Raw genomic sequence first — 13,371 nt, forward strand, 5'->3', positions numbered from 1 at the left:
AAATTTGTGAAGTCAAATGATCAGCTTGCAGATATCTTCACCAAGTCCCTCACATGTCCTCGTATTAATTACATCTGTAACAAGCTAGGTACATATGATTTGTATGCACCAGCTTGAGGGGGAGTGTTAGAATAGAAATAAGTATTTCCTACTTAGAATAGGAATAGGAATAGGAATAGGAATAAGAATAGGAATCCTAGTTGGAAAAGGATTCCAATGTAGTGTCTATAAATAGGGTCTCAATGTAACTATTTAGATATACAATTCAATAATATTTTTCCTATATATTTCTCACAACCATCAAACAAAATTTGACTGATTGAACAGAAATGATGAACAAAGATCACAGTGAAGTGTCATAATAAATTATCTCAATTACCTCAAGCAGACGAAGAGCCACTACATGGGGTCTTAAATTGAAATATTCTGACACTTGTTCCGGATCATATGTTTCAGGAAGTGGCTTTGTCCATCGCTTAGATATGCAGTAGAAATAATTAAGATATGTCTCCAATGCTTCGACATCAGCCATAAACAAGTCTATGCCAGATAGTTCTGTCAAAAGATATCAAGCCTCAAAGTCGAATATTGTAGGACAAGGATGCATTAAGTTTATATTTACACTCAACAACCTGAAGATGAACATGAGTAATAAACATAATTCTGGCGCACCACACACAGAGCCATACAGAAAAGACAGCAACATTTCCTAGATCTCATCATAGAGAAACAAAATAGCTTTTGCGAGCCTGCCTTGACAAACTTTATAAGGAATAAGATAAAGACAAAATATGACCTGGTCTCCCCACCACCCTGCAATAGGAAAAGGATCCCCTCCAGTGGATTTTGCTCAATTCTCTTAAATGGATTTATGGATGTGTGGACATGTGTTAGAGAATTACTTTTGAAGGATTGGATCAAACATTATAAACTCAATTTTTTTTAAATGTTCATTTAGACTTTTTGTCTTCTTTTCTTCCGTAATAGCAACAGAAAATAAATTGTACCCAAGAAAAACAGAAAACAAATAGTTCTTTTTTTCTTTCAGTCATTTATTATCTCTGTACTTGTTTATACATATTAACTGATCACCTTTCTAAATATACATGTCCCAAATTACTTGATCACTTACTAAATTAAGATAAAATTAATTAAAATTTTCCTATTTTACCCCTATAATTAATATTCATCATCATGCTTAATGTTCCCATAATTTCTCTTTGAAAGCTTAAACAAAATTAAAGTTTTCAGAATTTATCTTTCCAAAGAGTTCATTAAATACTTAATTACTCCTTTGTAGTCTTGCTCTCGCTCATTTTGGAGTACTTATAATAGAATTGTTTAAGAACAAGTATACACGTGAACAATAAAAAACAACTCATAAAGTGAGAACATCAATTTAATGCGGAGATCAAACAAAATAATGGAGTGACAAGTTATAATTAATCTGCCAAAATTTGAAGATCCAAAAACCTTTTAAAATGTTTGGAAGAAAAAAGTGTTTCTCCATGTATTGATATTGAAATAAAGGTGCAAGTTCCAATGATGTCTTTTGTATGCCCTATGTCATCATAAATTATCTTTATATTCATCAATATGGATAAAGGGTAAATTAGTCAAATTAATCATCTTATTTATGATTTCTTAAGTATTGTGTAAAATGGAAAGTGAGCAGTTAATATGGGACAGAGGGAGCAATGTATTAAGAATAAAATTATTATATAATTTGTCTACTGTGTTAAGATGCATTTATTTCAAACGTTTAAGAGTTATTTTTAAAACATGGCACACATTCATAACTCCAGTAAAGAGTAAAGGAGCAAAATTTACTGCAGGGATCCTTTCCTTGTGCTAACTTAAATTGGCCAATGGACCAAAATTTACTGGAGGGGATCCTTTCCCCATGGCAACTTAAATTGACCAATGGAACAAATTTTTCTGGAGGGATCCTTTCCCCATGGTAACTTAAATTGCCCAATGGACCATAAAAACTAGTGCTCAAAATATTTTAATTTCCGAGGCCAGGTTTGTGGGCATAAAAATTAATCAGGTAAGAATCAGAAAGTACTCCCTCTATCCCATATTAACTGATCACTTTCCATTTTACACAATACTTAAGAAATCATAAATAAGATATTAATTTGACTAATTTATCTTTTATCCATATTGATGGATATCAAGATCATTTATGATGACATAAGGCATACAAAAGGTATTATTGAAACTTATGCACATTTATTTCAATATCAATACATGGTGAAACACTTTTTTCTTCCAAAAATTTTCAAAGGAATTTTTTGGATCTTCAAATTTTGGCAGATTAATCATAACTTGTCGCTCCATTATTTTGTTTAATCTTCGCATTATAGTGATGTTCTCACTTTATGAGTTGTTTTTGATTGTTCACGTGTATACTTGTTCTTAAACAATTCTATTATAGGTACTCCAAAATGGGCGAGAGCAAGAGTACAAAGGAGTAATTAAGTATTTACTGAACTCTTTGGAAATATAAATTCTAGAAACTTTAATTTTGTTAAAGCTTCCAAAGAGAAATTATGGGAACATTAAGCATGATGATGAGTATTAATTATAGGGGTAAAATAGGAAAATTTTAATTAATTTTATCTTAATTTATTAAGTGATCAAGTAATTTGGGACATGTATATTTAGAAAGGTGATCAGTTAATATGGGACAGAGTGAGTAGTAATTTTTCACTAGGACCTTACCTTAATAAAGGAAGAACTTAAGCCTTCTTGAAATAGAAACCCCTATGATGAGCTAGCTTGGCGTAGCAAATATACACACAATACCAACTAATATATGTTCTTACTGTTGTACATCAGTATAAATACGATCAATTAACAGTTAGTTAGTCCCCACCCTGGCCATAGAGAAACATTTTCCTTTTGTTTCGAACTTCGTTAAACTCTCAACAATCTCAACTTTTTTTCCTTTTCTTCAAGGGTGACCATCTTTGTTGGGGGTACCATGATGATATGTGGATTATAAAAACAAAACAACAATTACCATGCACCACTTACCACATACTAAAATTTCCAGAGGAACATAAGTGGTCGACAGAGTACACTTGATCTGAGGTCCTCTCACTTCTTTGAAGTGATATGCACCAAACTGACATACTGGAAAGGATTTTGTAGTTCCTTCTTCGAACTTTCTCTATTTTATATTTATTTTTTTTGACTAGTATGGTAATTTTATAAATGAAAACCAGCATTAAGTGAATGTTGGTGATTAGAGGTTAAAACTTTCTCTATGTTATAATGGGGCTCAAAAGAATAAAAGGTCCTTTAAGTTTAGCATTTAGCCATTACACTCCATCATCCCCTGAAATCTTAGATCAATACTCTGCAATCCACTCACAAAATACTCCTTCCGTCCCTGTTTAGTTGTCCACTTTAGAAATGGCACACAGATTAAGGCAACAATGATTAGCATAGTGAAGTTACAATTTTACCCTTATAATACAATTTACAAATTCCAAAATGAATTCACTCAAGATAACTAATCAATGCTGGGAAGTTCATAAGTTTATTTACTTTATTTATGACAACTTTTCACTTCAAAATTACAGCCACTTCTTTGAATTCAAGTGAAATAAAATGGAGGGAAACAACATGCACTTTTACAATTTTTTGTAACATTTAAAAATTTCCCACCAAAATATTTTGTTATAAAAAAATGCTTCAATGAAATGAGAAATCAAACAACCAATGGATACAAGACAAAATAAATCAAGTTCAATGAATGGAATAGATTTAAATATTTCTGTTGAAGTGGATGATTCTTACGGTGTTGCACAATATATACCCGATCTCAATATTATTGTTGATTCATTACTTAGTCCTAGTTTTAATTCAAGTAATTTAATAGATGAGCCTTCTTCAGTCAATCAAATTTCGTTTGATCTAAATACTGAGCCATCTGCAGAAGATGATATACCATTTGATTCAAGACCACAAACAACACATGAAGACCCACATATAAACATTGGTATGCATACAATATATTTTTTTCCAATTTTTTCAATGTTTTTTAAATACTCCCTCTATTCATTTACATATAAAAAATGGCAGTTTTCGTATTTGGACAATCACATAGCACAGAAAAGATTAAACAATATTTTACAAAACTGTACGTTATGTCTTAATTCTCTAATGGACAGATTTACATATCAAAAATGGCAGATTTAAATAAATGAAAAAAATGCTTTATGGGTAACTTAAAGGACTGTGTAACTCCCGAAGCATAATAAATGTATTGTCTGGTTCCAAAAAGGATGAATTACAGCTTACTAGAAATTTTCAAGAAGTTTAAATAAGGGTATAACAGGAAAAAATTTGTTGTCCTTTCTTGATTTGTCAAAATGGACCACTAAATAGGGACAACTAAAAGAGAAAATATGGACAACTAAATAGGGACGGAGGGAGTATAAAATATGGTTGAAGTATCTTCTTATTCAACTTTACCCTTGAAGGAAGTAATATTGACCAGCCCCGCCCTACCAGCAACAACAACATACCCAATGTAATCCCTGCAATTCACTCACAAAATATAAAAGATGGTTGAAGTATCTTCTTATTCAACTTTACCCTTGAAGGAAGTAATATTGACCAGCCCCGCCCTACCAGCAACAACAACATACCCAATGTAATCCCTGCAATTCACTCACAAAATATAAAAGATGGTTTAAGTGTCTTCTTATTCAACTTTACCCTTGAAGGTAGTAGTATTGACCAGCCACGCCCTACCAACAACAACAACATGCTCAGTGTAATACCACAAGTGGGATCTGGGGAAGGTAGTGCGTGCACAGACTTTACCCCTACTTTGGAAGGTAGAGAGGTTGTTTCCAATAGATCCTTGATTCAAGGAGAAGCACAAAAAAGCAGTTTGGGAAAAGAAATATGGAAGTGAAGAAGGCACGACAAAATACTAATGATAGCATGACAAAACATTCTAAAAAAAAAAACTACAACAAATTATTACTATAATCAAAGTACAAGAAACAACAGATAGTAACAGAAATCGAAGACCAAGAAGCTACTACGACTACTAGTATGGAAGGGCTATTTACCTATGTTGCTCGGAATCAGGTGGGGGTATCTGAGACGGGTGCATATTCAAGAGTCGAATTCGGCAAAATCTAAATATTAAGATTCAGGGGTACGAATCCAAATATGAATATGGGTGCGGGGATTCAGCTAAAATATTCAACATTATAAAAATAGAGTTATAAAGATATTCTAAAATTTGAGAGATACTTTGTAAAATTCAATCTTTCATTCTTTCATGTTCGCAAAGTGATATATAAAACAAAATTTTGAGTCAAATGTGGCATTAGTTATCCTAGTCTTATCTCCAAAGTCCTAAACAATTATAAATGCTAAAAAAATTGTGTAAATGATACATATTGAGATTTGTTGTCCAGTCATTAAAGGATTTTTGCACTACAATAGTAGTCCAACAAAGTCCACAATACTAATTATACAAACAATAGGCCCATGAAAGGTAAAATGTCACTAGAATTGGTTAGGCCAAAATGTTTAAATAATTTTAATTGAAACATGGAGGCCCATAAAGGGTAAACAGGACATTTCGAAAAAAATCTCTATAAAAAACTAGTTTTATATTCTCTGTCTAATCAGACTCGTCGTTACCTCTACAAATACACCAAAACCTCAATTGTAGCTCATTCCTACTGCCTCTCTGCCAAAATGTCGTTGAAGTTCATCCATCTGAGTTGCCAAGATTTTTGAATTCTCAATCTTCCCCCAAAATTTGTTCTTAACTCTGATCAAAGTATCTAGATGGAATTGACCGAATCTCACACACATACCGCACTTGCGCCCGCACCAGTATCACGTTGAGACAGGTTCAGCAGCAAAAATAAAGAGTCCACGCAACATAGCTATTTACGAGCCCTCTACCCTAATTTGTGTCCTCCGTAGCCTCTTATCTAAGGACATGTCCTTGGTAAGCTAAAGTTGTGTTATATCATGTCTAATAACCTGTCCCCAATACTACTTCGGCCTACCTCTGCTTCTCTTGAAACCATCCATAACCAACCTCTCACACCTCTGTACTGGGGCATCCATGAATCTCCTCTTCACATGCCTTAACCATCTTGATCTTGTATTCCTCATCTTGTCTTTCATTGAGGCCACTCCCAGCTTGTCTCGGTAATTTTCATTAATAATCTTATCTCTCCTAATCATAGTAACTACACATCTATCTCAACATCTCATTTTTGCAACTTCCATCTTCTGAACATGAGAGTTCTTGACTGACCAATTCTCTGCATCATACAACATAGTTTGGTCTAACCACCACTTTGTAGAACTTGCCTTTAAGTTTTTAGTGGCGCTTTCTTATCACACAAGACACCGGATACGAGCATCTATTTCATCCACCATGTATCAATACGACGTGTGGTATCATCATCAATCTCTCCACTACCTTGAATAAAAGCCCCAAGATACTTGGAACTTCCTCTTTTTTGGATGGTCTAGGTATCAAGCCTCACTTCCACACCAACATCATGTGTTTCGTCCCTAAACTTGCACTCCAAGTATTCTATCTTGGTCCCGCTCAACCTGAACTCATTAAACTCCAAAGTCTGTCTCCAAACCCCTAACTTAGCGTTAAATCCACCGCAAGTCTCAACAATCAAAACTATGTCATTTGTAAATAACATAAACCATGGCACCTCACCTTGGATTTGTCGTGTCAATACATCCATCACTAAGGCAAATAAAAATGGGCTAAGAGCTAACACAAGCCCATCACAACTCGAAAGTGCTGTCAGTCTCCTCCCATTATCCTTACCAAGGTATTCGCTCCAGCATACATGTCCTTAATCGCCCTAGTGTACCCCACAAGTACACCTCTTGCCTCCGGGCATCTCCATAGAAACTACCTAAAGACTTTGTCGTATGCCTTTTCAAGGTTGATGAACACCATGTGTAAGTCCCTCTTCTTCTCCCTATACTATTCCACCAGTCTCCTAATAAGATAAATGGCTTCTGTAGTTGAACACCCCAGCATCGAAAATAGATTCGCCCCTCCTCACCCTCATCTCCACCACCCAGCCCTACTAAAAATTAGAAATTAGAAGTAGAAACAAAAGAGACCTCCACTTGGATGGAATTCTCATGCACATTGTAATTGATAAAACTTCCTTGAAATTTAGAATGGACTACCTCAATTGATGTCCAGCATACTAGTTTGGAGACATTACAACTGAGATGACAATTAGCGTAGAAAACCTCAAATGGATACAAAGAAGTTGTAAAGTTAAACCATGGCCAAGATTGAGGTCTCTCAAGTTGTGAAGTTAAGAGATCATCATCGAGGAGTGGCATGGAAGGGTTGAACTTTTTGTAAAATGGTGAAATTGCATGTCCTCAAGAGACGGTGCATCCAAATCAATGCCTTTTCAAAGTGTTAACGATGGACTAATAGGAGACAAGTTTATATTTGATAAAAAAGATCTGATACAAAATGTGAATCGGCTGGACCATGACAGTAATGATAAGTCAAGAGTTGTACAGTAGTGGAGTTGTAGAAGGTTGAACTATAGGTAGTCGAGATGTGCAAGGACAAGATATTTGATGCATGATCCCATGAGAGTTCATGAACTGGAATGCAATTTGCGATCAACGCAAAGTTCTCATATGGTCATACAGATTTGTATGAACTCAGGAAGGTGATGCCAATACAATTAGAGATTAAGGGGCCTTGTAATATCAAATTCTTGGAGGAATGACATACTCTAATCAGATTATCACTACTTGAAGATTATGCAACGTTAATGTCATGAGCATGAGAGCTATGAGTTAGAAACAGATATTTTCCTTTAAGAGATCCAAAGTTTATTCCGGAGCAATAAACAACTATTGCCATAGCATGGATATCCTTTCTAGGAATGCCACAAACTTGTTTGATAAGGAATCGATGTTTTCCATGGCTAATGAAGTTGGAAAACCTTAGTGATCGACAAGGCCACAAAGAATCAAACAAGACCTAGATGTGCTAGGGTAAAAGTGGAGGTCGACCTACTGAAGGAGTTGCCAAAGAGGATACAGATAAATCATAGTGAGGAAGAATCAGGAGAAGTAAAATCGAAATGGCAAGAAATTCAATACGATTACCTACCAAAATATTGAACTCATTGTAAGCTTCAAGGTCATGATATGTAAGGATTGTTAATGACTATTGATCAAGTCAACAACATGAGTGTCTCAGATCAAATGGAGAAGGAAAAGGTTCAAGAAGAGGAGCTACATGGAGAGATAGAAGCTCCAAAAGAACCACCAGATGGGAATCAGGAGAATGAATTAATCACAGGAATAGGAGAGGCTAACACATCTCTTCTGCAAGATACAACTACACAAGAAGGGTAGACAAAAGTGGTTAACACTATGACTGATGATAAAACAAACAGGAATCAACAAGGGATGAGAATAATGAGGACAAAGACAAGGAGGATAGTACAAGCAACTAGTGGCCAAGAACCATAAGCATGATGTCACAAATAAGGAGACCCCACAGGTGATGAAGTAGAGAAGGAGATTGATACGATGATGAGGAGGTGGATAACAACTCAAGCCTACTACATGAGAGTAACAAAGAAGATCTATCTCCTAGACAGATCACAAAGGCAAGAAGAGAAGGAAGAGAGCATAAGGCATGGGACAAAAGTATACCTCCTAAGGCAGTGGGAAGTATGCCAACAAAGAAAGCTTCTGCCTGGGTATATCTCAATGAATTGCTCTCTCGTATGGAATATAAGGTTTGTGAATACTCAACTCAACAGGCCTTTGAGAGAGTAGTTATATTAAACAGACAAAAACACTTCAATTTTATTGAAATACTGGAACCTTTTAAGCACATTAGACATATGTATAGATTGTAGATGGGTACTGTACTACATAATATTAATGGCAAAATCTGATTTTTTGTGGAAGAGGACATTCAAGTGGAGGTTCAAAGAGATACTGAGCCGTTGTTGTCATTCAACCTTCTTCATTTAGATGGAGGCCAAGAATTGGTTGTGACAATAACTTGTGCTGGTACTAACAGGACTACTAAAATTGCATTGTGGGATGACCTGTATGATATTGCCTCACATATGAACTCCCCATGGCTAGTAGGAGGGGATTTCAATGTGATTACTGATGAGTTGGTAGTTTTTATTTAATCTTTTTTATGACCGTGGTGTCCGGGCCAGCTTTCGCACACCTCGACTAATTTCACGGGGTACCTATCACCTCCCACCAACAACAGGTACCAGGTAGCTCTGTCCACCAAGACTAGGACAAATGGAAAGAATCACCTAGTGTTTTTTGTCTCTATTGAGTTTTGAACCAGTTCTCAACCACTTCATTAACCACTAGCCCACACCCTTAAGTGCCTGATGAGTTGATATTTTACCAACTTATTTGACTTTTATCCATGAATTATTGTTATGTTTTAATGCTAATAAAAGGGATTTTAGGTCATTGTTCTCTAATGTAGAGGCATTTCTTGAAACATAAAGAATGAAGGATTTGAACTAAAGAATCACTGAATACACTGGCAAGGAACCGACATCTAGCAGGAGTGCACCGTGTTCCGCAGGTGCAACGCCGGCTAAGAAGGAAGGCATTGTGTAAGGCACATGTGCTTGACAGTTTTGAACCAACACTTCGTCGGTCTAGCGCATGTGCCACTGGTTTGGAGCAAACTGAAACAGCGCCACAATCGTCTATGGACGGTTTTGTACTTGTAGCGCAAGTGAAAGACGAAAGAAAAGGGGAAAACTCGTACTTGATGCTGAAAAGGCTTCCTTTGGCAGGTTCCAAGGATATTATTGAATGTGTAATTATGTACTATCATCTTCTTCTGGTCTTCCCAATAGGGGATATTCTAGTTAGTTTTCATTATTGCGTAGTAGAGAGTAGAGAATAGACATTGAAGAATAGTTTTTCGTTGCTGAAGAAGAAAACCCAAATTGTACTTCACTGAGCTTGGATCTGAATTTGATTACACCTTATGAATCGAGTATAACTTTGATGGTATATTCTCTATTTTGTTATTTATGAGTAACTAAATCTCTTGCTAGGGATGTGTGTGTGCACGATGTGGGTGTAAACTTGAATGGGTAGTGACTAAATAGTTCTTAAATCAGCTATTATGCATGGATTTGTTGTTGTCTTCGAGGTTTAATCTAAAAATCAATGGTTGCCAACAGTGGTTGAACCTAACTCTATTTTGACTTGAGAAAGCAAAATAAGGTTGGTAAGACTTCATTAGTGAGAACTTGAGAAATTGATCATTGGGTTAGAGTTAGAGATAGTCTAATCTGATTGATTTCTCATATAAGGGTAGATCTACAGATAGTCTAACCCACTCAAGCAATGCTTGGTGTTTTGTTTGCATGGTCTTGAAGTTCGGTAGAATCCAAGATATACGTATACATTAGTTTGAGAGAATATTGGATATAGTATCGACCAAATGCTATCCATGTGTTAATTGGTTTGTAACTTGTTGGTCATTGCCTATTGAGTTGAAACTCCATCGATATTGCACACACCCCTAGTCGCTTCCAACTTGTTGAACTCTCTTTTATGTTACTTACGTGATCGTGATAGTTGAAGTTTTGAATCAAGTCTTGTGTTCCCCAACTCCCAAAAAAATTTACATTATTGTTTGGACAACATCGCATTGGAGCAGCATGGATGACATAGAGGCTTGCCTCTAGAGTTATGTGATAAGAAGGTACCACCTAAACTCAAAGGTAAGTTCAACAGAGTGGTGGTTAGACCGTCCTTATTGTATGGGATGGAGTGTTGGTCAGTCAAGAACTCACATGTTCAAAAGATGCATATTGCGGAGATGAGGATGTTGAGATGGATGTGTGGGCATACTAGGAGCGATAAGAATAGGAATGATGTTATCCAGGAGAATGTGGGAGTGGCTTCTGTAGTGGACAAGATGAGGGAAGCGAGACTAAAATAGTTTGGACATGTGCAGAGGAGGTGCGCTCACACCCAGTGATAAGGTCTGAGAGCCTAGTTGTAGGGGGTACGCGGAGGGGAAGAGGTAGGTTGAAAAAGTAATGGAGAAAGGTGATTCGACAGGACATGGCATAACTTCATATTACCGAGAACATGACTCTAGATAGGAACCAGTAGAGGTCGTGTATTAAGGTAGATTGTAGAAGGTTAGTAGAGGTAGAGTGTTGTCTTGCCTTGTGAAGGTTAGTGTCCACTGTAGTAGTAGTAGTAGTTGTACCCTTGTAGTTCTTGCCAGATGTTGTTTATTGTGGTTCGATTATTACACTATTTTACTGTTGTTAGTCTCGCCCTTGCAAACTTCACTGTTTTTCTTATTAGCGGTTATGCTTTCCTCATTGTTTTCTTCTTCTTTTACTTGGGCTTGATTTACTTGAGCCGAGGATCTTTCAGAAACAGTCTCTCTACCTCTGTGAGGTAGTGGTAAGGTATGCGTACACTCTACCCTCCCCAACTCCCACTTAGTGGGATTCCACTGGGTATGTTGTTGTTGTATAGTACTTTAAGGCTCGAGTGAAGCATTCCTATTGGCTTGACATATAATCTTTGTTGCCTATAAATAGTAGTTTTCATTCACTTATAAAGGGTTGACTTTTTGGCAATACTATGGAATACATTGATACTCTTGTGCTCCAAGTTTTCTATTATTTGAATTCTTAACTATGCCTGAGCTCTTAAGAACAAGAGCATTTTACGTTTCAGATTCCAGAATCTGATGCACTAAGCTATCTCCGGAACCAAGCTGAATCAAGAAATATCTGAGCATTCCTGTTTCCTTTATTTATTTCAATACATTTTTGTTCTTAATAAACTTATCCAATAACATATCTATCTACTTAAAACGAACTAACAAGTTAACTCAATCCGTGTATCCTTGACCTCGGGACAAATTCAAGTGTACCATTTTCCGGTTAAACACATCGAATCCCCACCGTGACCCACGAATTCAAAAAATAGGGGAATATGAAAGAAAACTAAAGTACCGTGTTGCTGCAATTCTGCAAACAACCACCCACATAACATCAAACACATACTCAGCATTACATAGCACAGATTTACACATAACAAAGTACAAAACATTATAATTTCAGTTGAAACCAAATTCCAAGTAATCCTACAAAAAGAAAGAAAAAAGAGGAACCTGGGTAATGAGGTTGAGGCCAAGAGGGGGCATCAAAAACCTCTGAAGAGACCCGCGGTTCCTCAACATGACGAAGCCAAATGAAATCATCAAGTGACTTAGTGAGTTTGGGAATGCGAAAGGTTTTGTTAGCCCATTGCAGCCCCTTGCCAATTCCCTTCTTTATGAACTCCGCATCCTTTTTAACTACCTCTGTTACGTTCCGAAGAGTATTCTTTTCCAATTTTTGTCTTTGGGCATTGCTATTTTTCCTGATTGTGCCGGAAGAAGCCCACACTTTTTTATGTGAAGAGATTTCGGGTGCCAACGGTGCTGCTAATGCTGCAGCAAATGGCATATTTTGGACTTCAATACTATTTTGGGGGATAATTCATGGGGAAGTGGAGGCAGTGGAATACTGGAAATGTAAGAGGAAGGAAGCAACTGTGTAGTGAATGGCCTTCTTTGAGTTTAGGATCTATGTTTTTTTGTGGCTATGGTTAAAGTGGAGTGAATTCCCTAAATTGCTCATCCAAGTTTAGCAATTACTTTGAAATATCATTTATGTTTCATTAAGAATCAAAATATCACTTAACTATCACTATTTTCTTCCAAATATATTTGACACTCCAAAAGCTCCACTCTCTCATAATTGACATTAGGGGTGTGCAAAAACCGAATCGACCGATAAACCGAACCGAAAAAAAGTGTTATTGGTTTATTGTTATTGGGTTATTGGGTTAACGGTTATTTAATGGTTTTAACAAAAAAAATTATTGGGTTATCGATTCCTTATTGGTTTTTTAATATTGGATTATTGGGTTATTGGGTTAACCGATAACCCATTAAGAATATAATAATTTACTATTTTAATTTTTAGTTATACATATATATATATGAGGAAATACATAAAGTCCCCATTGAACTTATACCTTATTTTGAAGTAGACACTTAAAGTTTGCGGAAGTCCTATTAACCCATTAAACTATTTTTGATCAGACTAAATATAGCATTTTGACCCGCTTCCGCATCTGTTGTGTTTTCACGTTTTCGGGGCGCGTGAGTATTTTAAAAAATAACCCCAAACCAATATAAAGAAGCCATGTGGCATTGTAAAATGAATTCTTTACTTTTTTTTAAAAACCCATCTTCCCCAAAATTAATTCAAACACCAT

The 13,371-nt window shown here is 36.1% G+C and overlaps 1 protein-coding gene across 1 annotated transcript in view; it reads right to left on the reverse strand.

Annotated features, from left to right (window-relative positions):
- The window catches only part of LOC102586338 (uncharacterized protein sll0005), a 51,812-nt gene extending 39,136 nt beyond the window's left edge, over positions 1 to 12,676 (reverse strand). The window contains exons 1-2 of the mRNA XM_006340500.2: positions 12,218 to 12,676; positions 380 to 555 (exon numbers count right to left, since the gene is read on the reverse strand). Coding sequence (XP_006340562.1) covers positions 380 to 555; positions 12,218 to 12,554 — 513 coding nt within the window. The 5' untranslated portion in view covers positions 12,555 to 12,676. The remainder of the gene's footprint in view (positions 1 to 379; positions 556 to 12,217) is intronic.
- Positions 12,677 to 13,371: the final 695 nt, after the last annotated feature.

The sequence above is a fragment of the Solanum tuberosum genome, unplaced genomic scaffold (genome assembly GCF_000226075.1).
Source record: "Solanum tuberosum cultivar DM 1-3 516 R44 unplaced genomic scaffold, SolTub_3.0 scf00019, whole genome shotgun sequence".
NCBI lineage: Eukaryota > Viridiplantae > Streptophyta > Magnoliopsida > Solanales > Solanaceae > Solanum > Solanum tuberosum.